This window comes from Lactuca serriola, chromosome 1 (genome assembly GCF_051521515.1).
Source record: "Lactuca serriola cultivar US96UC23 chromosome 1, Lser_US96UC23_V15, whole genome shotgun sequence".
Taxonomy (NCBI): domain Eukaryota; kingdom Viridiplantae; phylum Streptophyta; class Magnoliopsida; order Asterales; family Asteraceae; genus Lactuca; species Lactuca serriola.
In genome coordinates this window covers 19,082,889-19,108,552 of record NC_136408.1, presented here as the reverse complement: position 1 = coordinate 19,108,552, position 25,664 = coordinate 19,082,889, and the positions used below count along the sequence as shown (strand labels likewise).

At 36.9% G+C, this 25,664-nt stretch overlaps 1 protein-coding gene across 1 annotated transcript; it reads right to left on the bottom strand.

Annotated features, from left to right (window-relative positions):
• Positions 1 to 19,971: 19,971 nt before the first annotated feature.
• Positions 19,972 to 21,701, bottom strand: LOC145064106 (protein Dr1 homolog). The gene is made up of 6 exons (XM_079011639.1): positions 21,563 to 21,701; positions 21,259 to 21,321; positions 20,897 to 20,986; positions 20,708 to 20,802; positions 20,532 to 20,600; positions 19,972 to 20,449 (listed from the first exon to the last, which is right to left on the bottom strand). The coding sequence occupies exons 2-6, from the start codon at positions 21,311 to 21,313 to the stop codon at positions 20,246 to 20,248; spliced, it is 513 nt and encodes a 170-aa protein (XP_078867765.1). The 5' UTR covers positions 21,314 to 21,321; positions 21,563 to 21,701; the 3' UTR covers positions 19,972 to 20,245.
• Positions 21,702 to 25,664: the final 3,963 nt, after the last annotated feature.

Here is a 25,664-nt window from a genome sequence, read left to right as displayed (position 1 = left end):
TCTCTCTCTCTCTCTCTCTCTCTCTATATATATATATATATATATATATATATATATATATATATATATATATATATATATATATGCTCAAATTTCTGCTATGGTTCCTGGCCCCACATGTTGCGTTCCACGTCAGATCAGATAGAAAGCCTCATGTTTGGCCATTTAACTCCTCACTCCACAATGCCAAAATCACATACCTCAAATAACATGTCAAGTCCTCCATAATAATCCAAGCCCAAACGTCACAATGTGATTTCAATAATATGTTGCTCGTGTTCGCCACATAATTAAATTGTTTGTTTCTCAGTAACATAATCCATAGTCTACTCTAACCTCTAATGAATTAATCAATAAGTGAAAAATAACTATGTCTTTTTTTTTTCGAAAATGGACTATCTTTAATATTGGTTGGTTTTACATATGTAGAGCAAATAGTTAAATGAAAAAAAAAAAAAAAAAAAAGAATACAAGTAGCCCCACCTATAAGTGAACAAAAGAACATGACAGTGGAGGGGTGTGAGTCTCAAGAAAACAAAAAGAATGCAAAGCAAAATCCGATCTTTACAAGATTCTACCCAATCTGAATAAAACAATAACATATTCTGTTATACTTCGTCTTCATACAATAAAAGTTGTACATTATATACATAATAATAAAAGTTATATGTTAGTCTAAAGTTAGTTGTTTTTATCTTGAAGAAATACCGACAAAGAAATTGGAGTCCAGGATTTATACGGAGCCTTGTTTGGTTCAAATTTCATACGGGAATCACTCTTGTTGCTATAAGGATTTGTGGAATTAGGGTTTTACATAACACACAGTCAGTTAAGGATAGTTTCGTAATTTTACATGAGAGTAGGAGAAGGGCAGGGGGACAAGGTCAATATGTGAGTTCACTTTCTATGTGGGGTTAGTGAAGGAAAATACTTGACTGCTTTTTTTGTGTTTTTGTTTGACTAGAAGAGGTATTAGCTTGGATCCATCAAAAACCAAATGAAATTACCATCCTACCCTTTAACATAAAAAATGTAACATTCAAATGGACATGTAATTTGTTTTATTATTAATCGGGTATAAAAACTTATTAAGCCAAAGAAATATTTTTTTCTCATGACCAATAATCTTTTTAATTTCTAAAGATAAAATAGGCAAAACAATTATGTTATAGAATTTAACAAAAAAGAAAAATATATTTTTGGACAAATGAAATAAAAGAACAGTTCAAGTATTCGTAATTATTAATCTCAAAACTTAAAAAACTGTCGGACCTAAACCTTTATGTGGTTACGAAAAAAAAGAAAAGAAAAGAAGAACCTAACATTGTTCAAAAATAAAAGCTATACATGTGTCAACTTCTTGACAATAAATAGTTTTTCACCAATTCGCTTACTCATTTAACACACATACTCATGTCATAACCTTTCACGTAGACGCGTAGACCATTATAACTTTAGATTTGCCATAACTTTTTTTTTTTTAATCCAAATTCCAAAGTAAATATCATATACATTTCAAAAAGACAAGATTCTATTTTACCCAGAACAAGAACCGAAAATATGAATAATTATAGGCCCAAAACTTCAATTTTTATAAACACAATATAATATAGAAATTGTTTTCAAAACCTGAAATGTAGAATTGATTAGTTGGGAAAGGAGGTACCAACCAGTTACGGTATTAATGACGTACTCATGTCACATACGTGCACTGGTGCACATACCTAACTAATGTGGGACGGTGACCCATCGTTCACCATGATTCATGCCGCTTTATCCAACTGTCTATAAAATATATTTATTTTAAAGATATTATTTCTCCAAAAAAAAAAAAAAAAAAACTACTTTCAACATAATATGTAAATATCTAAATTTAAAACTCTATACTAAGAACACACAAAGGTAAGGGAAAATAGGTACCGGTGGAAACACCGTCTCGGTGTTTTGGTATCGAAGAAACACCTCTTATCGGGATGGCTATCCTGACCAATCTCTCTCTCTCTCTCATAATTTTTTTAAGAAGAAGAGCTAGCATCGAAAAAGAACACTAAAAAAGATTTTAACTACCAATAACGAAAAAATGATAAACTATTAGAAAATTGTATAGTTTCGTACTATAATTGTCTTATATGAGTTCTCATTTTTTGAAACTATTAGCTAATTTGTTGTTCACAAACTATATACATTTCGGTATCTAAGAGAGATCAAATGAAACCTAGATCATAAATTCGCAATTTTATAATGAGAAATTAAATATCTTCGTACAATTTACTTTTACTTATCTTTCTATCTATGTAAAATGGTGACAAGTGGATTAAAATATTATTAAAAAAAATTAAATATGACACATGTCATCATTGACATTGGTAGGAAGAAATTGTAGGAGGATATTTAATTTCTCTACCAAAGGAAAGCTTGACAATGTTTTTTTGGTTTCCATGTATGTCGTCCAAGACTAAAAGAAATAATAAATTTCATTTTCAGCCCAAGTTGACACTTTCGATTTTGTTACTTGTGGCGATCCCAGTAGACACTTACAATATCAGCCCAAATTATTAAGGGCATGCATCCATTAAATTTCGTTGAATAAAACGAAACTTTCCGATTTCAAAATCATATATAGTAGTAGTATAAGATAAGAAACATATATGAGCATGTTAGTTTCCAGTAACTAGAACAATTTTTTGTTAGATTGATTGCATTACAAAGCTTATACAAAAACCGATTCTTTAAATTACATCTTTAATTAACGAACTTTTTGTGTTTTTCCTGGGAAAACAAGTTAATTCAAATGTATATTCGATATAATGCAATTGTTGATTGACAAAACATGATTTTTAAAACAACAATGATAATAGGTTGAGTTTTTATTTCTAGGTTAAAATATAATCTTTTTTCGATTAAAACTTGATTTGCATCATACTAATAAGATTAATGTAATCTTTGATACATTTTTATTACTTTTGTATAAGATTTCATAGATTAAGTTGACTTTTCATTAAAAAAATATTGTACAAGATATAAGACTACATATCTAACTTTGATGAAACGTGTTTGTTAAAATGTTTCAAAAAAGTTAAATACATATAAAATGTTTAGAATGTTTTTCTAGATTTTTGTGGTATCTTGTTTTGTGCACACAAAGTGTTTGCATTTATGTATGTATGGGATGTAAATGAATGACATACTTTTTATTACAGTGATTTTTATTTACAGTTTAGTAAAAAAAATCTAAATAAAAAACTATACCTTATTCAGGATAATTGTTAATATTTTCATTATTATTTTTATTTGTCATAAATTAACTTAGATTATAGTATTTAATATTATGTATGTCTTGTCTTTTTCTGCTTCCCGCTCTGTTCTTTTGGAAATTGGAATCAGGAACCTAACATATGAATAATTGTTTGATTTTTATTTTTGTTCTGACTTTTTTGTTTTTCATTATAGGATCTGAATTTCTGATCAAAGGCTCAAAATTCTAATTACCTAAAGCCATTTAGGACTTATTTGAAGCCATTAGAAGTTATATGATGATGAAGGTGTCAATTGATGAAATATGTTGGATTGTATAATACTTTGATTACTGGTTGTAGTAAATATGGGAAGATGGATTTGGATGGATTTGTTTGATGAAATCTCTTTGAAAGGATTGAAACCATATATTAGGCGTTATAGGATGATGATACATGTTCATTGTCAAAATGGGTTATTTGCCAAATAGTGCGACATATAATGCTATAGTTCAAGAGGTTTTGAAGCAAAATAAATGTAGAGAAACTGAGCTTCTATTGAAGGAAATGGTTAACTCCTCCTTTTTCAATGTTACCAAGGTTAATTCAAAAGCTGGAAGGCATTAAAAGGGGAGATGATAGGTTGTATTATTTTGATTGTAATGAGTTTGTTAAATTAGTAAATTCCAACATTTTGGAGTTCTTGTTTGAATGCTTAATTAATATGTCAAAAGATTATGTTAGACGCTTTATAATGAACTGTTGTGTGTTGTTATCTTGGTTATGTGCCATAAGGTAAGATATGATCATTATCTCCTTCAAATTAAACTGTCACTCCACATATGTTCCAAATTCAAATGCCTTGTCAACAAAGTTTGATTTTAAATATTATACAACAACAGTTAGTAATTGAAAGAAATTAGTCTTCATATTAATTTCATGGTGCATGTATTCTAGAATCTTCATTATTATTATAACTTTGGGGCCCTTTTTATCGTCTCTCTTTGGCCTCAAGATATGTTTGGACTGACCCTGGACAATGAGGTGCAAGATATATACGACTATTATGTTTTGTGGTAATTACTCTATCTTAGGGGTAAGCATTTGGACCAGACCGGTTTCGAAGATTATTATGGACCGTGGACCGGACCGGATGAGATTTACCGGGTCCAGGTCCGGGTTTTCCGGTTAATGGACCTATTTGGACCGGTACACTTTACATGTATACGGTACAATTTGTTAAAATGTGGTTTTGGGTTTGATACAACTCATTAAAACGAATATGTTGATGGGTTTCATACGTTACAACTTGTTAAAATGAATAGTTTTTTGGGTTAGATATGATACAAATCATAAAAATAAATATGTTTCCGTTTCTTGTACCCTTTGGACCGGTCAAACTTTGATTGTTTATACTTTATACCATTTGTTTGAAGGATTATAACGCATTGCATATAACACCAAAAACAACAAAATGATAGTCTAAACTCATTTACAAACTCTAAATTACAAGTTGGAAAATTTGTATGTCAGTTCGACATAAAACAAATAAAATACGTTTGTTTAAAGAATTTTACAGAATACAAAAGTTTAAATTTCTTGTTGAAAAGCTGAAATATTTCAGCTTTGAGATCTCATCTTTGAATGATTGTAACTCATCAAATATAACACCAAAAACAACAAATTGGAGTCTAAAAATCATCTACAGACTCTAAATTACATGTTAGAAAAAATCGCATGTCAATCCGACTTAAAACAAATGAGATATGTTTGTTTAAAGAAATTTCACAGAATACAAAAGTTTAAATTTTTTGCTGAAAAACTGAAATATTTCATCTTTGATATCTCATCTTTGAAGGACTGTAACTCATCGAATATAACACCAAAAACAACAAAATTATAGTCTAAAATCATCTACAAACTCTAAATTACACGTTGGAAAAAACCATATGTGAATCTGAATTAAAACGGATGAGATATGTTTGTTAAATAAATCCACAAAATATTTTTTTTTCAAAATAAGTTGGTCAAAAACCTGTTTTTACCCGGAACCGACCAGATTTGGCCAGTTTTGCTCAAATCCTAGAACCAAGAACCGGCCCGGGGGTCTAAAAAAAGGTTCGGTTCAGTCTGGTCCACAGTTTCAAATGTTCATCCCTACTCCATCTATTATATGAAATTTGTTACAATAAGGGTGATGAACGTAAAAAAAAGTTGAAGATGATGGTGTCAAAATCAAATATAGTCTCCAAAGTTTGTCATTATGGAAATGAGTGACTATAATATCCATCATGAGTTTTCATATTTTCACATTTTTTTATAATATGATCTTAGGGCTGCTCAAAAAACTAGATCTGAAATAACTGATGAATACATATGCAACATCTTTGACCTGGAGCAAATCAAATAATAACTAAAATGGATAAAAACGAGTAAATCATCAGACTTATAAGGGTGGATTGGTCATTTGGACAAGTCGAGACTTGTCAAATGGTCTTGAGTTAAGATCTCGATCTTGATCTTAAGATCTTACGATTTTAAGATCCTACAAGCTAAAAACAATCCCAGTCTTAATAGGATCTATCTAAAGCAAGATCTATAGTGAGATTTTAATATCCGAACTAGGATCTTAAGATCTTAACACGATCCAATCCCACCTCTCGAGTTTTATTATATAGTCGAGCCTCAAAAATTCATTTATTTAACTTGAAATCGAGTATCGCAAGTTTCAAGAAGTCTCAAAGAGTTTCATCGATTCATTTCGCATTAAGCAAGTCACACTCATTATATTTCTTTTGTGATGCTACGACTTTAGTGTTATATGATCATAATTATCTTGTTTCTTTTTTGCAATTAAGATGTTTTCTTCCTAATTTTTAGGGTTCGAAAAAACAAAAATTATTGTTCATGTTTGAAAAGTTAAAGTTAACTTCATATAGACGCCTTAATCAACATCAAGTTATATTGTATATTCCACACACAATACCTTGCAAGTAAATTTGATTATGAATTCATTTTGATAGGATCTTACGATCACGCTCTTATAAAACATAAAATGATATTGGGCAAGATCCTGATCGTGACAATTTTGAGTATTGACAGGCCGATACAATAATTGTCACCGGTCAAAGTTGCAAGTTACGCTTCCTAGACACATTTTTTCTAGTAATTTTTCAGTCTTAGTTACATTCTTTTACATAAAAAATTAGAGTTTTTTTTTATTTTCTTTTTTCAGTTTTGATATCTAATTGTTTCTTCTATTTCTAGACGTCAATTTATTGTTAAGGTGTTTTAATATAAACATGTGAGGGCGTATTCTGATTTGTATAAGAGAAATTAGTGCCTTAGACCCGCTAAACCAAGTGAGGAAACTCACCTTGACTGTTGAATCTCACTGAAAATCGATGGCTGCTGGTTCGACGTATCTTCGAGCTAATCAATACCAAAATAACACTCAATTAACATTTGGGTTCCAGTCCATAACCATAAATCCATACTTGGGATAAAAATACCATTTTACTGCTAACCTAGCTTGGTCCAAGACTAATGCTCAAACTCACAATCTAAAAGGCCCAAAAGCCAATTAATTAACCAAGGCCCCATTTTGGCCAAATTTTCCAAATTGGGCCCAAACCCCTTACATGGGCCTTACCTAAAGCACAACCATTTTTCCTAGTCCAAAACACTCTAAGTGTTGGATTAGATGTCTAAGCACATAACTATAATTGATATGTACTTGACCCGATAGTAGTATGGTCCTTTTGGGTTGCCTTCACCGGAGCAATTTGATAGGATGGATATTTGAGAAAGATGTTATTTGTGATTTATTAATATATTATATGAATAATATATTAATTGAGAAATCATATTATTTAAGTAGTATTGATCAAGAATTAATTTAGTGATCAAAAGAGAATAATTAAATTTACGGGGACTGATTAGGTAAATCAGTAATACTTATAGTTTGGGCTAATGATCCATGTTGGTTAGGGTGGACTAAACCTATATGAGAGTCCATGAAGGTTTAGTCCAAAGAGCCTATCAAATGTGAAGAGTCGTGGTGAATTAGGGTTTACATGTAAGAAACCCTAGGAATTCCACATTATAAAAGTAACCCCTAGCATCCCTAAAATCGGCCATAAGAATTCCAAGGTGAAACGCTAGCCGATTTGTGCTTCATAACCACTCTCTAATAAGCCTCCTTTTTCTTTTGGTGTTTGTAACTTATTATAGGTATCAGACTTGAGGTACTAAGCTCTAGAAAGGATAGGAACTACAAGCTACAACTAAGAGGTATTCATCTAACTAGTTTTTATGTTGTATATCTCCAATTGCATGCTAGCTAGGGTATATGCTTTGGATAAAATGAAATTACATGTATAACTTGAGAAAACTTAGTTCCAAAGCATTAGGGTTGTATGTGCACCATAGGATTGTTATAGTGCTCAAAACCCATCAATAAGAACTTAAACATCCAAGCCCAACATGCAAAATTCCACCTGACTGAGTACGCGGGGCGTACACAGCTATATACCAAGCGTACATGCAAAAACACTTGTACTTCCATCGTACTTACCCATTAAGCCGAATTTCGCTTTAAGCTCTTAATGCTTAAGTGCAGAAGTCCAAATCACAAATCTCAACACTAATAAACGTCTAGAACCATAAAGTCACTAACTTGGTGACTTTGCATACCCCATCAAGACCCAACTTCAAGATATAGCATAAAACTTTCAGCAAATGGACATAATCTTATGCATGGGGGATTCTAAACCCTAAAGGTGCCAACTTTATGGGCCTTGAAGCTCAGAAACACCAAGAGTGGCAACTCATAGATCCTGTTGTGGTATCAACCACTAGATCTCATTTTGAGGGCCAAAAAGGGACCAAAACTCGTATATAATAGATCTAAGCCATAAATGAACAATTTCATAGCTTTTTACCTCAAACAAGCTGGAAATGAAACAAATAATCAAGATCCACAAGCTCTTCCTTGATCCACCACCTTGCACCAAGCTTCTACTTCTTGAATATGGACCAAAACACACCAAAATGGACACGGTGGGCTCAAAACACAAAGGAAAGGATTAGGGTTTCGAATATGAGGCTAATAGGTCAGAGGAGGCTGAGAAATAAGGGTTTCGTGAACCATAAAGATGATTATATACTGTCCAACCCCAAAATTAGGGTTTTCATTAAAGCACACGTACGCCCCCGTGTACGTGTCCGAAACCCCGTCCAAGCATCACATGACTACGCTAAGCGTACCATGTAGTACGCCCCGTGTACTTGCTTCGCAGCTTGTACGCCAAGCGTACCATGTGGTACACCTCGCGTACTACACAAGGACCAAAATGCAATTATCAATATAAAAGGGGCAATAACAAACATACCAGGATTCCAAGTGTTACAATTCTCCTCCACTTAAATCCGACCTCGTCCTCGAAGTCCGTTGCCCCGAACAACTCTGGATATGCTCTATCATCTCATCCTCGGGCTCGCAAGTCCACTCCGATCCCTTGCGGTGTTGCCACTGCACCCTCACCAGCTTGACAACCTTGTTCCTCAAGGATTTTGTCCTCCGATCCAAAATTGTCACCAGTCTCTCGATATAATTCAGGCAGTCATCCACCTTAATATCCTCCAATGGTACCACTACGGAATCATCCAATAAACACTTCCGCAGCTGAGAGACATGAAACGTGCTTTGAATCTGACTAAGCTCATCTAGAAGATCTAAGGATAAACAACTCGGCCCACCCGAGTGTGACATCCCCAAAATCTCGGCCAGAAAAGACCGGTTTCATTTATGCTTTTTAAACATTTTCAGAGTAAATCCTTTTGATTTTAAAAGAGATGCGGAATTTGTTCCCAAAAACAAAGTATGATAAAATAATATTTACCAAAGCATTTCATAAAGAAATGCATTTTCATTATATAACCAAAACTCGGGATGTCATGTTCCGATACAGACCATAAAGCATAAACGATAAACATTACAAGTCATTCAACAAATATATACATATACAGACTTGTAAACAAAACAATTGATGGTTCATCCATCTCATGCCCTCGCGCCACTTCCTGTAATACAAATAAAACTGAGTGGGTCAGGCTTGGGAGCCTGGTGAGCATATAGGGTTTTCAACCCACAATAAATAATCATATTTAATTTTTCACCAACCAACAATAACCCAATTACCCATTCCCGTTATTCTCACTTTATGTCCCTAAGACAACTAACATAAGGGACCTAGTCTAAGAATATTTCATCGGGGCGACAACACATGCTTCGGGGGTACCTCAGCAATATAAGTCAAATAAGGCAACCATGAGGGGGATGGAGTACAGCGAATGAACACCCAAGTTCATTAACACCTACAGGTGGCGAACCTGCTAATGTTTCCACAAGACTATCTAGAAAAGTATGTGGTCATCATCTAAACTCCGCTAGATGACTAAATCAAACAACAACGAGGCCTCTCATCTGTTTATTACACACCAACTATCTACCCATGTTCTACCCAACATAATAGTAGATAAAAATATACATTTTTATACATAGATAAAAAAAAACTATATAGCATGCTTTAATCAACACATATTTCACATAACATATGAGGCACACACACACATAACACATATCTCATAGAGAATAAATCATATCTATGAGTTAGAAGAAAGTGAATACACATTCACACATATAAACAACAATATACTTAATACACTCAAACCATACTTGTATTATTATCGTGTTTATGAAAGGTAGTATACACTCACACATATAAACAACTTTATATTATACACATAGCACGTATTTTATAGAAAATACTTAATATTTATGTGTTAGAAGAAGGTAACTACACACTCACTTGATCAGAAGATGATCGGACAGCACTACGACTTGCAGAAGTAGTAATCCTCAGCAGATCTGAAAGATCTTCACAAAAATCGAACTTCTCGCGGGCAGAGCTTCGGCTCGGGAACCGCACTTCTCGGGATCTTCGGGATCTCGGGACTTGCCTCGGGGCTCGAGAATAATATCGGGGCTTCGGGGTATCTCTGGCACGCAAAACGATGTAAAACGGGAGAGAGAAGAAAGAAAATGAACAAAAGAACCGGCTGCCCTCGCATCCTATTTATAGGAGGCTCGAGCCTCGGAGTACGCGGGGAGTACTGGTCCGAAAAACGTCACTGCTTACGCATCCGAAGCCACTTGCTGCGAGTGTCGACATCTTCGGTGTACGCGGGGCGTACTTCGGATCGGATTGCTGACTCCCCTTCGAATAATACCGGATTTTTCAATTAAAATTAAATACAAATTATTTAATATACTTCGGAAATTCATATCTTCTTCATACGAACTCCGTTTTCGACGTTATTTATATCCACGCGAAGGTGAGACTACGCTCTACAACTTTCGTTTAGACTCCGTCGGCTAATTTTGACTTTATTTTTATTATTTATTTTTAATAGGCCGCGACAGAAAAACTTCGTTATAAATTCATAACTTCTTCGTTTGACGTCCGTTCTCGCCTAACTTTTTATCGCTTCGATACCAACAACGAGACCTTCGATCCTCGTTTAGATTGTTTCGACTAAAAACCGCTCGATCTCAAATCGAGTATTTCGGGCTGCACACTGCTAAGTCGAAACTTCAATAAATCATAACTTTCTCATACGAAGTCAGATTTGGGCGTTCTATATATATTCGGAAACCTCGTTTCAACTACTACAACATTATTCAAAGATATTAAGTTTATTTTACACTTAAATTTTGACGCTTATTTTTATTCTTAATTAATCAAACCACATAATTAAGCAATTAAGCACAAAACACATAATACTCAAATAATACAATCTTATTATTTCGAAACGGGTTACAAAGGTTAACCTAGACTATTACATTGCTAAAAATGGAAAGCCCGGAAACACAGGCGTTACACCGAGCCAAAACCATGAAAGGACCAATATACCTGGGGCCCAGCTTACCCCACTTCCTGAACCGGAAGACACCTTTCCAAGGTGACACCTTCAAGAGAACCATATCTCCCACCTGGAACTTTAAGTTTGACCGGCGTCTATCGGCATAACTCTTTTTCCGACTCTGAGTTGTCTGGAGCCTACTCTGAACCTGCTGCATCAACTCAGTGGTCTTGAGTACCACCTCAGTACTCCCCATAACCCGCTTACCGACCTCGCCCCAACAAATTGGGGTCATGTACTTCCTCCTGTAGAGCATCTCAAAAGAAGGTTGATCAATGGTAGCGTGATAAATGTTATTATACAAAAATTTTGCTAATGGAATATCCGTATCCCAACTCCCTCCAAAGCGCAACACGTACGGACGCAACATATGCTCAAGAATTTGAATAGTCCGCTCACTCTGACCATCGGTCTGTGGATGGAATGTTGTACTGAAATGAAGACGAGTGCCCAACTCGTCATGAAATCTCTTCCAAAATATGGAAGTAAAACGAACATCCCTGTTAGAAACCACTGATACCAGCACCCTATGACGTGCCACCACCTCCCTGATAGAAACCTCGACCAACTTCTCTGCAAAAATACTCTCCTGAACCGGAATGAAATGCGCGCTCTTGGTCAAACGATCCACGATGACCCAAATCGAATCCACTCTGCGCACAGTCCTGGGAAGCTTCGTGATAAAATCCATGGTGATGTCTTCCCATTTCCATACGGAAATCTCCAATGGTTGCATCTTGTCGTGTGGACGTTGATGCTCGACCTAGACTTTCCTGCAAGTCAAGCATCGGTCCACGTACCAAGCCACATCCTGCTTCATGCAGGGCCACCAATAATCAGGACAAATATCCCTACACATCTTCGTTGCCCCAGGATGAATGGAGAACCTCGACTTATGAGCCTCCTCCATCAGAATGTAACGCACATCTCCCCGATACGGAACCCAAACTCACCAATGCAAAGTCAACAATCCACAACTATCATTATTAAAGGAATCCACCTAACCCACAATACGTTCACTCTTATAGTGCTCTTCCTTCATAGCCTCGACCTGAGCCTCACAAATCCGCTCCAACAACGGAGTAATCATGGTCATCCTCAAACATATGTCTCTGATTGGAGCCGCGACCGCCTTACGGCTAGGAGCATCGACCACCACATTGGCCTTCCCTGGGTGATAAAGGATCTCACAATCCTAATCCTTCACCACATCCAACCACCAACATTGTCTCATATTCACATTCGGCTGGTCTATAAAATACCTCAAGCTCTTGTGATTCGTGTAAATAGTACAATGAACCCCATAGAAGTAATGCCGCCAAATATTAAGGGTGAAAACAACGACCCCCAACTCCAAATCATGCATCAGATAATTCGCCTCATGAGGCTTTAAATGCCTCGAAGCGTAAGTGATCACGTGGCCCCTCTACATCAGCACTTCCCCCAAACCATGTGATCGGAGCGTCATAAAAAACCACGAAATCATTAACACCTTCTGGCATGGTCAGAATCGACGCCTCACATAACCGCTGCCTCAGAGTCTTGAAAGATGTTCGCTGCTCATGCCCCCGGCAAAATGTAACCATCTTCTTCGTCAGTCGGGGTCCAAGGAACAGTTATATTGGAGAAACCCTGGATGAATCTCCGATAATAACCATCCAACACAAGAAAACTCTGAATCTTAGATGGAGACCTCAGAACCTCCCACTGCATCACAGCCTCGACCTTGTCCGGATCTACCATAATACCCTTCTGGTTGACAAGGTGCCCTAGAAACTGCACCTTGCGCAACCAGAACTCACCATTGGAGAACTTTGCGAAAAGTTTCTCCCCCCTCAATGTCTCTAGCACTTCCCTCAAGTGCTCCTCATGTTGCTCCTGAGTTTTGGAATAAACCAAGATATCATCAATAAATACTATCACAAACCAATCGAGCATCGATCTGCACACGTGGTTCATGAGATCCATGAACACGGATAGAGCATTGGTGAACCCAAAAGGAATCACCACGAACTCATAATGACCATATCGAGTCTGAAAAATTGTCTTTTCCACATCCTCTTTCCTGATCCGCATTTGATGATAGTCTGATCGCAAATCAATCTTAGAGAACCAAGATGCACCCTAAAGTTGGTCAAAAGGATCATCAATCATCGGGAGTGGATAACGGTTCTTCACCGTTACCTTATTCAACTCCCGGTAGTCGATACATCATCCACTGTCTCCTTACCCTTATCACGGGTATCCATGACATAAGCGACATAACCCGAGCAACCCTGGTGAAGATAACATCTGGCCCTCGCTGCAGAACACAAAACTGGTCTACGTTGTAGTCTCTCCCTATAAATCATCAACTATCCCCCACTTGGGGTCCAAACTCAAACTAAATGATTCTCATATTCGATCACTTCCCCATTATGGCTCAACCAATCCATGCCCACGATAACTTTGTTCCCATGCAGAGGAATGGGAACCAAATCAATTGGATACTGCTTGCTGAATAACTGGAGAGTACAACCTCGATGAACCCTCGCTACGGACCTATCATCAACAATCTTGACATCTAGAGGACAATCTAGCTCCCTCGAGTATCCATGACATAAGCGACATAACTCGAGCAACCATACTGAAGATAGCATCTGGCCCTCGCTGCAGAACACAAAATCGGCCCACACTGCGATCTCTCACAATGAATGACCAACTATCCCCCACTTGGGGTCCAAACCTGAACTAAATGTTGCTCATAGTCGATCACTTCCCTATTAGGGCTTAATCAATCCATGCCTACGATAACCTTGTTCTCAGGCAGAGGAATGGGAACCAAGTCAACCGGATACTGCTTGCTGAATAACTAGAGAGTACAACCTCGATGAACCCTCGCAACCCGAACGGACCTATCATCAGCAATCTCGACATCTAGAGTACAATCCAGCTCCCCCGGAGCTCCAGCAAATCACTTGCTCAGCGCAAGCAAAACAAACGATCGGGTAGCCCCCGAATCAAACAATACCAAGGTAGAAATACCATTCACAAGGAACGATCCTAAAATGAAACATATAAACATAAGAAAGCAATTAAATATAAATAAAGAGATAAGGAAAATATATATACCCGTCCCCACATCAGGAGCTTCACGCGCCTCCTCTCCATCAACTGGAAAGCCCTGCTCTTCGCCATAGGCGCGTCTGCCCGGCCCTGGCGGTCATCAGTAATCCGAGGAGTGGCAGGAGCGGGTGTTGACACCAGTCCTGCTGCAGCCAAACTCGGACAATGAGCCTTCTTGTGGCTCCTCTGATTGTAATGAAAGCAAATTAGATCATACCCCTAGGTGCGCGGTAGCAGTACAATCCCTGCTATAATGACCTGTCTAGCAAAACTTGAAGCAACCAAAACCACCAACCCCGCACGGTCCCTCGTGCGCCTTGTCGCACTTACCACAATGGCTACAACCCTGATGTCCTCTCAATCTAGAATCTGATACCTTGGGCCTCTTTCCCGAACCCCTTGATGTCTAAACCTCATACGGATTCCTCTTCCTCTCCATCTCCAGGTCAATCTCCCTCTGTCTAGCTTAAGCTATCATATCCTCCAGCGTCTTGCAGCTGAATCGACTCGCAAACTACCGAATGTCACTCCTCAATATCTCATGATGTTGGACCTTCTTAATCTCCTCATCCACCACATACTGCGGAACCAGAAGCGTCCTCTCCCGGAACATCATGGTGATCTCAGCTATCGTCTCTGTAGTCTGGCGGAGATCCTGAAAGTCTCGCGCCAACTGCTGCACCTCAATCACTGGTGCAAAATCAGCTCAAAACTTGGTCGAGAAATCATCCCATGACATCACATCAACAACATCATCACCCACTGCATGTCCCACCTCTTCCCACCAGTCTCGTGCCATGTCCTTCAAAAAGCAGGAAGCTAGCCTGACCTTGTCCCCCTCGGGACAACGACCGGTGTGGAAGGCGTTAGCAATATCTGCTAACCATCATCGACTCACTATGGGGTCCTTCTCCCCATGATAGTTCAGAGCTCTACATGCCCGGAACTCCCTGAATGTCATAGAATGTACTCCCGCTAATGTCATCATCTTAGAACGAAACGAGCTCAACCGCCCATCCAAAACCTCCAAAATACCCTCCTTGATCATGCCGAAGATCACAGGAGTCTAATAAAGAATGCAACGAGTAATCTCAGACGAGATGAACTCCCTAGTATGCTCATCGAGTTGACCGACTCTAGATCCTGAGCCTGAACCCTCACCAGCACCAGAACTGCCTATAGGTCTGCCTCTCAATGTCACCATATTGAAAATAGACCATATAAACCATCAGAATACACATCGAAATATATATCGTGGAATCACAAACTCCACAAGCTCCTTGGTTTCAGTGCAGCTCTCGTCGAATCAAGTACAGATCCTCTGCTTCCAGTGGTACGGGCCCATACTACCTTCCACATCTATCCGTACTTTCCTCAAGAATTTCCTTGACTCGACCAAGTTACTTTATATCCATATAACTTTCCCTCACAAAAAGGCTTCTAACACTTGATCTCATCCTAGGTTTTCCTAGGGCAAACTCCATACCACTCTCTACCATCAACTTCAGAAGGAACTCCCGCTAACTCCCTTTAACTAACTCACGAATACAATTACATATTACTAAAACCAGATAATTCTTCGAATGAGAGGTCTCACACTGCAACGGTTGGAATCAAACAAGAGTTGTACAATAGAGTTAAAACCTAACCTTCTAAAATTATTTATTTCCCATAATATGTAACTTAGCATATTTGTTTACTAGTTAGCTGAAGATAGTTATAACTCCTAAAAGCACAAAGGAAGCAGCATTCGAGCCTCAAGTAATTAGGCCATCCTATCACTGACTGATTAGTACTAGCATGTAAGTCTACAAGCTCATACAATAGGCATACAAAGGCATATCTCCTAGCATTCTATCATGCAAAAACTAAGCATATCATTAGCCCTAACTAGCATGCAATTCACAGATTCACAGATCAAATCATATCAGATAACATGTATGGGTAATTTGAGAAAACTTACTTAAGCTCGGCTGATTGCATGCACCACATCCTTTCTCATTTTAGAAAAAACTTTTTTCTTGAAAATTATATTTCTTTTTGAAAAAAAAAGTTTACCAAATCCTCAGTTTTAGTTCAAACACACCCGAGAGTGTGTCCGATTCACCCAAACCAAGGCTCTGATACCAACTTGTAACATCCCAAAAATATGATCCAAAATTTTCATTTTTAATTTAAATAAAACAGTATTCCAAAAACATTATCCATACAAACCAAATAAAAATAAGTGTATCAAACATCACATCAATCAGAGTAACATCTCAAAAGCGGAACCATGTAGTGTGTGCGATGCAGTAATCCCGAGCCCTTCCCCTTGGAACCAGAAGTACCCGAAACAGAAACTGAAAATCGTAAGCATGAAGCTTAATGAGTTCCCCAAACTACTACATACCATACCTAATAATTCACATATTGGGCCCCTGCCCTACATCAGGCCCAACACGGCATCAAGCACCGCTCATCTATTATTCTTAGGCTTCACCTAGCATCAGGGCCCACCCACTATACACATATAATATATATCACATAATCGTGCTAACACATACAATAACATACGTTTCAGTCATTGGGCCTCGCCTGGCATCAAGCCCAGCCCGGTATACATAGCAGCACATAACACATGCAAGGGTCACACTGACTCCTACCATCTTAACATAAATAATAAGGGTCGACATTAGTGCCTTAGACCCCACTAAACCAAGTGAGGAAACTCACATCGACTGCGGAATCTCACTGAAAATCCCTGGCTGTTGGTCCAACGAATCCCGAGCTAATTAATACCAAAATAACACCCAATTAACATTTGGGTTCCAGTCCATAACCATAAATCCATATTTGGGGTAAAAAGACCATTTTACCCCTAACCTAGCTTGGTCCAAGACTAAGGCCCAAACTCACAATCTCAAAGGCCCAAAAGCCAATTAATCAACCAAGGCCCAATTATGGTTCAATTTTCCAAATTGGGCCTAAACCCCTTATATGGGTCACACCCTAAATCCCAACCATTTTTCCTAGTCCAAAACACTTGCACTCATATGGCCTAATAAGAACTCAAACACCCAAGCCCAAAAGAAAGCCCAAACTCGAAGCACAACATGCAAAATTCCACCTAACTGAGTACGCGAGGCGTACTCAGCTGTACACCAAGCGTACATGCAAAAACACTTGTACGATGCGCGTACAGACTTGTAACCCATCGTACTTACCCATTAAGCCAAATTTCGCTTTAACATCTTAATGCTTAAGTCAGAAGTCCAAATCATAGATCTCAACCCTAACAAACGTCTAGAACCATAAAGTCACTAACTTGGTGACTTTGCATGCCCTATAAAGACCCAACCTCAAGATATAGCCTAATACTTTCACCGAATGGATAGAATCTCATGCATGGGGGATTCTAAATCCTAAAGGCCAAGACGCCTTAAGTCATCGGGTGAAGCACCTGCAGATAGGGCACCTCTTTCTCCTTTTCTTTTTCGGGAAGTAAGTAAAGATAGATGTGCCAACTTTATGGACCTTGAACCTCAGAAACACCAAGAGTGGCAACTCATAGCTCCTAGAGTGGTATCAACCACTATATCTCATTCTTGGGGCCAAAAAGGGACCAAAACTCGTTATAATAGATCTAAGCCATAAATAAACAAGTTCAGAACTTTTTACCTCAAACCAGCTGGAAATGAATCAAATAATCAAGATCTACAAGCTCTTCCTTGATCCACCACCTTGCACCAAGCTTCTACTTCTTGAATATGGACTAAAACACACCAAAATGGACACAATGAGATCAAAACGCAAAGGAAAGGCTTAAGGTTTCGAATATGAGGCTAATAGGTCAGAGGAGGCTGAGAAATAGGGGTTTCATGAGCCATAAAGATGATTATATATCGTCTAACCACGAAATTAGGGTTTTCATTAAAGCACACGTATGCCCCGCGTACATGGCTGTACACCCCACATACGTGATCGAAACCTCGTCTAAGCTTCACATGAGTACGCTAAGCGTACCATGTAGTACTCCCCGTGTACTCGTTTCCCAGCTTGTACGCCAAGCGTACCATGTGGTATGCCTCGCGTACAACACAAGGACTAAAATGCAGTTATCAATACATAAGGGGTAATAGCGAACATACCAGGATTCCAAGTGTTACATAATTAAGACGTACATAAACTGCATAAACCTTCCGCACCAAACCACACGACATAATGTTGTTTAAAGCTTCTATGATATGGTTCATGATTTCTAAAATTATCAAGCAGCATATGCGGTGCATTTTGCAGTTTTAACTCAAAACCGCACTACGTACACCCTAATTAAGGGAAAATTTATGAAATGACCAAAAAGGTGGGGGTGTTTGAAAAATGACGAAGAAAATGGATGTTTCAGAAAATGACAATGAATTCCGCAGAGAGGGTTTCTACAGAACTCCTTCAGCTCTGAGGAAGTGACGTAGCAGGGGTAAATTTATAAAAACACAATTTAAAAAAAAAAAGAAACTTAACAAAATTGAAAACAATTGTGTTATAAACGTAGTTTTATAGTTTAATTTGTTACATTGAATCAATCAATGGTATGTGAGAAATGGTGAAACCTCGTTAAATTAACAAGAAAACACTTATTAAAATCATATTTTTTGGCCATAGTTATGCGAAGAACAATTCCTCAAAAACACATGACTATGAGGAATTGTTTTTCGCTTAACCGTGGCTAAATAACGATTTTGATAAGTTTTTTTCGATTTCGAACCTAATTTTTTTCAAATGATTTCGAACACAATTTATTCGATTTTGGTAAGTTCAAACACAATTTTTTTTTATTTCAAACACAATTTTTTCGCAATACCCTTTCAATTTTGTTAAGTTTTCTTTGTGTTTTTACAAATTTACCCCTGTTACGTCACTTACTCGGAGCTTTTCCAATTCCTCAGAGTTGAAGGAGTTCCACAGAGACCCTCTATGTAGAACTCGTGGTCATTTTCTAAAACATCCACTTTTTTGGTCATTTTTTTCAAACACCTTTACTTTTTTAAGTCATTTCACAAATTTTCTCCGTAATTAATACTAATAATAATAATAATAAAGCTTCAGCCAAACTTTCGCGTCCATTTGTTGACAATCTCCGTTATTTCAAGTAAACCCCACCAATTCATACATACATGTTTCATGTTTGTTAAAAGTTAGAAGTGAACTTTAAAGAAAGACATCATCATTGGAAATTGGAATGCTGCCAAACCTCATCTTCCATTTGTGTTTTTTTTTCTTTCAAATTCCAAGTAAGACCAATAGGATTGGATGATAAGTTAATTAATGGCATCCCTGTCTTCCATTTTAATTAATTAAGTTCATGTTAGCATGATTTATGTATATGAGTAACTTTTGTATGTTTTTTTTTGTCCTTTTGGTTTTTATTGTTGATACCTGCCAGTCTGCCAATTTTACTTATATAATTGAATTTTGATTTTTTCTTTCACTCATTCTTCCCTTGTTTGTCCCATATACAGATTCTCATTTAGAAAGGATTCTCAGGTATGTTTCTAAAAATTAACTGCTATTTTTTGTCAAACACTTCAAAATACTCATAAAATGACTAAATAAAAATAAACCAAATCATTCTAGATGATGAAACTAAGCAGCACAATCATCAACCAAGTAAACCAACTAACCATCCATCCATCCACTTTCATTTCCATTATAACATTCCTAAAAATCAGAAAAATCTAAAATGTTACCATATAACAGCTACCAACTAAAATCTTCCAAACTACTACACCAAACATATACACAAATTAAAAAGTACACAAAACAACTAAAGCAAGCGGATTTTGTACATGACACTGAAGGGTAATAACTAATATTAACCTAAAAAGAAATCGATGGTCATGCCTATTTTTATACTAAACATAACTTCTTTTCTTCATCGTCTTCTAAGAGTCTGCTGCTTCCAAATTAGGTTCCACTTCCACTTCCACTTCCACTCCCACTTCCGGTTGTTTAGCAACAACACCTCCAACTGCAACACCACCATTCATTCTCGCACGTGCCTCTGCAAACATCCTTTGTTGCTCTGCCAATGCTTCTTCTTCTGTCATCTCTGCCCCATTTGTGCACTTTACACCTCTCACTGTATCCTGTGTATCATATCATTCCCATCACTATCGGTATCAGTATCAATATCAGTTATCATCGGTATGAAAAAAGATGAAAAAGTACCATGGTTTCAAGTTTGTGTTGTTCATATGCAGCGTATACTTCTTCTATGTATTCTCCAAAACCAAGAACCTGAAAAAGTTTTTTACTTTAGTTAAGTTCATGAATACATGAGAAAAAGTATGGAGGCAAGGTTGTAACTTTGTAAGTTGTTAAAGTTACGTACATAAGTAACAAACCTCTAATGCTTTGAGTACATGTTCTGGTGCAATTGTTCTTCTGTCTTCTCTGCCACAGACTTCGTTTGATTCTGATGAAATTAGATTTATGAATTCTGCAAATTGAACAACAATGGAAATTAATCAAATCAGGTTGTTAATTTTTGACAGAGGGATAGAAAAATATGATGAAATAATTATCTATCTCACCAACACAACACTCGATTAATAGATCTTGAGTATCTCTAGCAACACGTACATCTGGAGGTAACATTTCTTTGATTATCTTGGTCATGGTAGCTGCAATGAGAAGAATTTGTGTTAGCATATTTAGGGCTTCTACAAGAGAAATACAGACAAGCAAATCTGGATTCGTTTGCTTTCTAATAGAGATTAGAACATACGATGAATAAAATCAAATTTCAGAATAAAAAAAATAACATGAGTAAATTGAAAAATCAGGCACTTGGAAAATCAACCTACAGATCGACGTGCACAAAATGAAAAGATAACAGAAGAAACTACAAAACTCAACATGAAAATCAAAATCAACGAACAGTTTTGAAACAAACCTTTTGGGAGCGAAGCATCCTCTTTCGTCTTGCCGACGATATCTATAGGTTCCATTTTTCACTCTACGAGAAACAAAAGAAACTTTTAATCATCAGATCTAAATCGAAACGCAACATAATCACAACTCTGGAACATTAAAATTACAGATCTACCAAATATATCTTTTTTTAGTCTAGAAATTAAACCAAAAAAACAGAGCTCAGAGTCACGGATGTACATAAGATTTCACTGAAAACAAATCTACAGAGCACTAATCAAAATTACAGATCTAAAAAACTTACAAACAACAGATTTCAAACTCACCGAGAAGATCAAATCGCGCATCAAGAGAACGACCTGTACCGGACAGAACCAAATCAGTTGTATGCGAATCGGAAAAAGAAGGATCGGAGGTGGAAACGATGAAGCACGATGGTTATCGATATAGAGGGGGAAGTTCGCAGGCGACTAAGATCAGCCACGCGCGTTGGGGAGCGTGGTGTGTTGACCAGGTAGGGGCCGGTGCGATTAGGTTCGCGTGGATGGCACGCGAGAAGGAGTGAGAGTGGGGTTGGTAGGCGATGAGATTCATGAGGCTGCGTTTTATAGTTTTAGGTGTTAGGAATACGAAGGGGAGTGTTTGATGAAACGGTGGGAGCGACAAAAGGAGCGAATCGAGTGGATCCTTCGGCTTTCTTCCAATCACAGGAAACAGGAGCCACAGCCACCCATGACTCGGATCGGATTTCTTTGGTAATGTTCTTGGGCTTCGCCAAAACTAATTGGGCTAATTAGAGCTCCAATTCCGATTATTATCAAAATTCAAATTCCATGCATTTAAAATTGATGTTTTAGAACAAGAAATTAGATTCAATGATGATTCAAGACATTTTTATCGTGATAACATAATTAAAGTATGAGTTTATAGAGATTTTAATGCGGTCAAGTATTATAGACATTAAGAATTTACATGAGTACCGAATGGTATTTGAAATTGGAGTAAATTATACGATTCGTACCTGGTCCGAGTGTTAAATTTTGCGTTTAGTCCTTATTTTTAAAAATTAATTCGGATCGTCCCTTATAAGTTTAAATGTTGCACACTTAGTCCCTGACAGACATGAAATGACTATATTGTCTTTTTTATTTTTATTTTCTTTTGATTTGTTTATTATTTATAATAATATATTAAAAAAAATAATAAAAAATAAATAAAAAATAAAAAACTTAAAAGGGCCCACTAACACCAATCCCTTGCCCTACCATCACCACAAACGATCCATCTTGCTTCTCTTCAACCCCGTTTCTCCTTCCCCACTCTCTCTGCAAATCAGTTGAAGAACGGAAGTCTGGAACCTCACCGGAAATTTGCACCATTAACACCGCAACCCTTTCCGATGGTGAATCACCATCTTAAAACTCCATCCACCTGTCGTTCACCCTCTTGAGTGAACCACCATTGACGAAGCTATCGAGAGAGAAAATACCATTGCCACCTGCACACCATTGTCTTCACACCATCGCCGCAAAGCTCCATTTGCACAACGTCGTCTTTGCAAGCTTCCTCTACAACCAGTGAACGATCGTTTCCACTGATCGAACATCGTTTCTTATCCATGCCTTCATTAGTTCTATAACCCTTCATCCTCTCTGGTGTTTGCTCCACCATAAATACACACCGTTTTTTATGTGAATGATTAGAGATATTGAATCAATTAGGTTGTTATGGTAACTTTTTCATGGATGAAACATGTTGGGTTAGGTTTTAATTTCTAGAACTATTCCTCAAATTTCTACTCTACTTTTGTTCTTAGTTTGACTGACATTTCAACCGGAAAATATCCCTTTATATCAATTTGTGCAAATTGAATTAGGTTTTGTCAAAATTTGATGGTTTTATTTGTATGATTTGGGTTTGATTTGAGGTTAGGGTTTTATTGAATCCTTCTCTTTTATTTTAGAAGCGAATGACGGTGTTTTCAGAGGTGGTTGGTGGCCGGAAGGGGCTTGTGACCGAAGGTGGCTGGTAGTAGGAACCAGTTTCATGTTTCTTTTCTATTTTGGTTTGGGTGGTGGTTAGATCTATAACCAAATATCAGGGTTTTTTTGGTTTTGGTTTGGTTTGGTATGATTATAGGTGGTCGTCGGAGGCATGGTGGTTGTGTCGGAAAAATGTGTATGGTGAATAAAGGGGTAGCCGGAAAGATAGGAGGGGAATACAAGAGGTTGTGGGACCCACCATAATAAATATCATATAATTCTTTTTTTTTTTTTAATTTCTAAATAGTAAACCAATACTAAAATTAATGAAATAAAATATAAACGGCAAAATAATAATTTTAGGTCAGTTACGGACTAAGCATGCAATATTTAAATTTATAAGCACGGTCCGAGTTAATTTTTGAAAATAGGGACTAAACACGCAATTTAACACTCGGACGAATCGTGTAATTTAGTCTTGATTTTGTTTACAAGTATGAGTTAGGAGGGTGGAATATGCATTCATATAAGCAATTTTTGGTCATGAACATGACGAATGGTGGAGGCCAAAGGGAAGCTCCCTTCATGGGACCTTAGGCAATACCCATTGTAGCCACATAAATGTAATTTACAAGGACGACTCAACTATTATGAGAATATTCTTAAACAGAAAAACATGAAGAACTACAAGCTTGTTACCACTCTCGTTGACACCAACTCTAAGTTAAGGGTCATTGTTAGTCAACCTATACCTAACATTTGCTAGAGTGGACATCACATATGTTATCCAATTAATAGACATGTTATTTCATGGATGCTCTACAAGAACCTCACCTTGATACTCTTGAGGAAATTATACAATACATTTGAGTTTGGTTTACAATAATACCCATTAACCCTGTTTCAACTTATAACATATAACCCTATACGACTCACGACTATGGCGATTGTCCGAATACCCACCAATCCACCTTAGGATACTGTATTTTTCATTGGCGACAACTTTATATCCTGGTCCACAAAACGTCAAGTTGCGTAGTCACAGTCTCGTGTTGAGGCATAATATCGTAGCATTGTTAATGTATTCGTCAACACAGGTTGACTGTTCAACCTCCTCCTTAAACTTCACATGTCATTTCAACCAGCCATACTTATCTACTGTAATAATGTTCCTTTTGTTTATATATCGTGATATTTCAATTACTCATAGAGGACTAAGCATATCGAATGGTCATTCATTTTGTCAGTAAGAAGGTTGCTCTCGTACATATATGCGGTTCTCATATTCCTTTAAATTTTCAACTGAGGGGCCTATATATATATATATATATATATATATATATATATATATATATATATATATATATATATATATATATATATATAATAGAAAAGGTTTTTTCATACACACAACCTATTTTCCATGACACTCCACTCTAAATTTTGATAATTTCTAATCGGAGTTTGGTGTATTTAAATATATATCCTCTCTCATGAAATATCTTTCTATATCTCTCTCTTTCTCTCTCTCATTAAACCTCCCATAACAATATAATTATTTATATATATCCACTTTTTAGTTAATATTTAATTTTTTATAAACAAGTGATAAAATATTTAGAATAATTATTTGAACTTATTATTTTCAATTAAATATTATTTTAGTAGCAACGTCACATAATATACCTATGTGTTTTTTGGGTTAACGACCTAAAAGGTAACGAACTTTGGTTTTTTGTCTACATTTAGGTAACCATGTTTTTTTTTCTACACATGTGACCATTGAACGTGTTTGACATGTTAAAAATAGGGTAATATGACCGGTAGTTACGGTAATATTACCTTATTGTAAACAGGTCGAACAAGTTTGCTGGTCAAATGTGTACGAAAAAAACATGGTCACCTAAATATAGACAAATACCAAAGTTTCTTGCCATTTTTAGCTATATTGGGATTTTTATGCTAAGTGTAAGTAATCATAATACCCAACTGATGTGACGTGAAATTGGGCTATCGGGTCTTTGTGTCAGGTCTAAAGTAGGTTTTGTTAGCGGGTTCCTGGCTTGATTCTTAGGTGTCATCATACAATAAAACTGTTAGAACCGTCTTCGGGACTGTGTCTTGGGATCAGGCTCCAACAATCAAGTTATGAGGAGATGGTTTCTCTTGGACTAGGAACGATTTTGGTGGGAAAAAGTGCATGTATTGAGAACCCAAAGTCCATGTAGCCCGATTCCATGTCACATATTACACTTAGCATAAATAATTTAATATTACCAAAATGGGTAAGGAACTTTGGTTTTTGACCATATTTAGATAACCATATTTTTTTCGTACACATTTGACTAATAAACTTGTTTGAACTTTTCATAATAGGGTAATATTACCCTATTTTGAACATCTCAAACAAGTTCGATGGTCAAATGTGTACGAAAAAAAAAAAAAA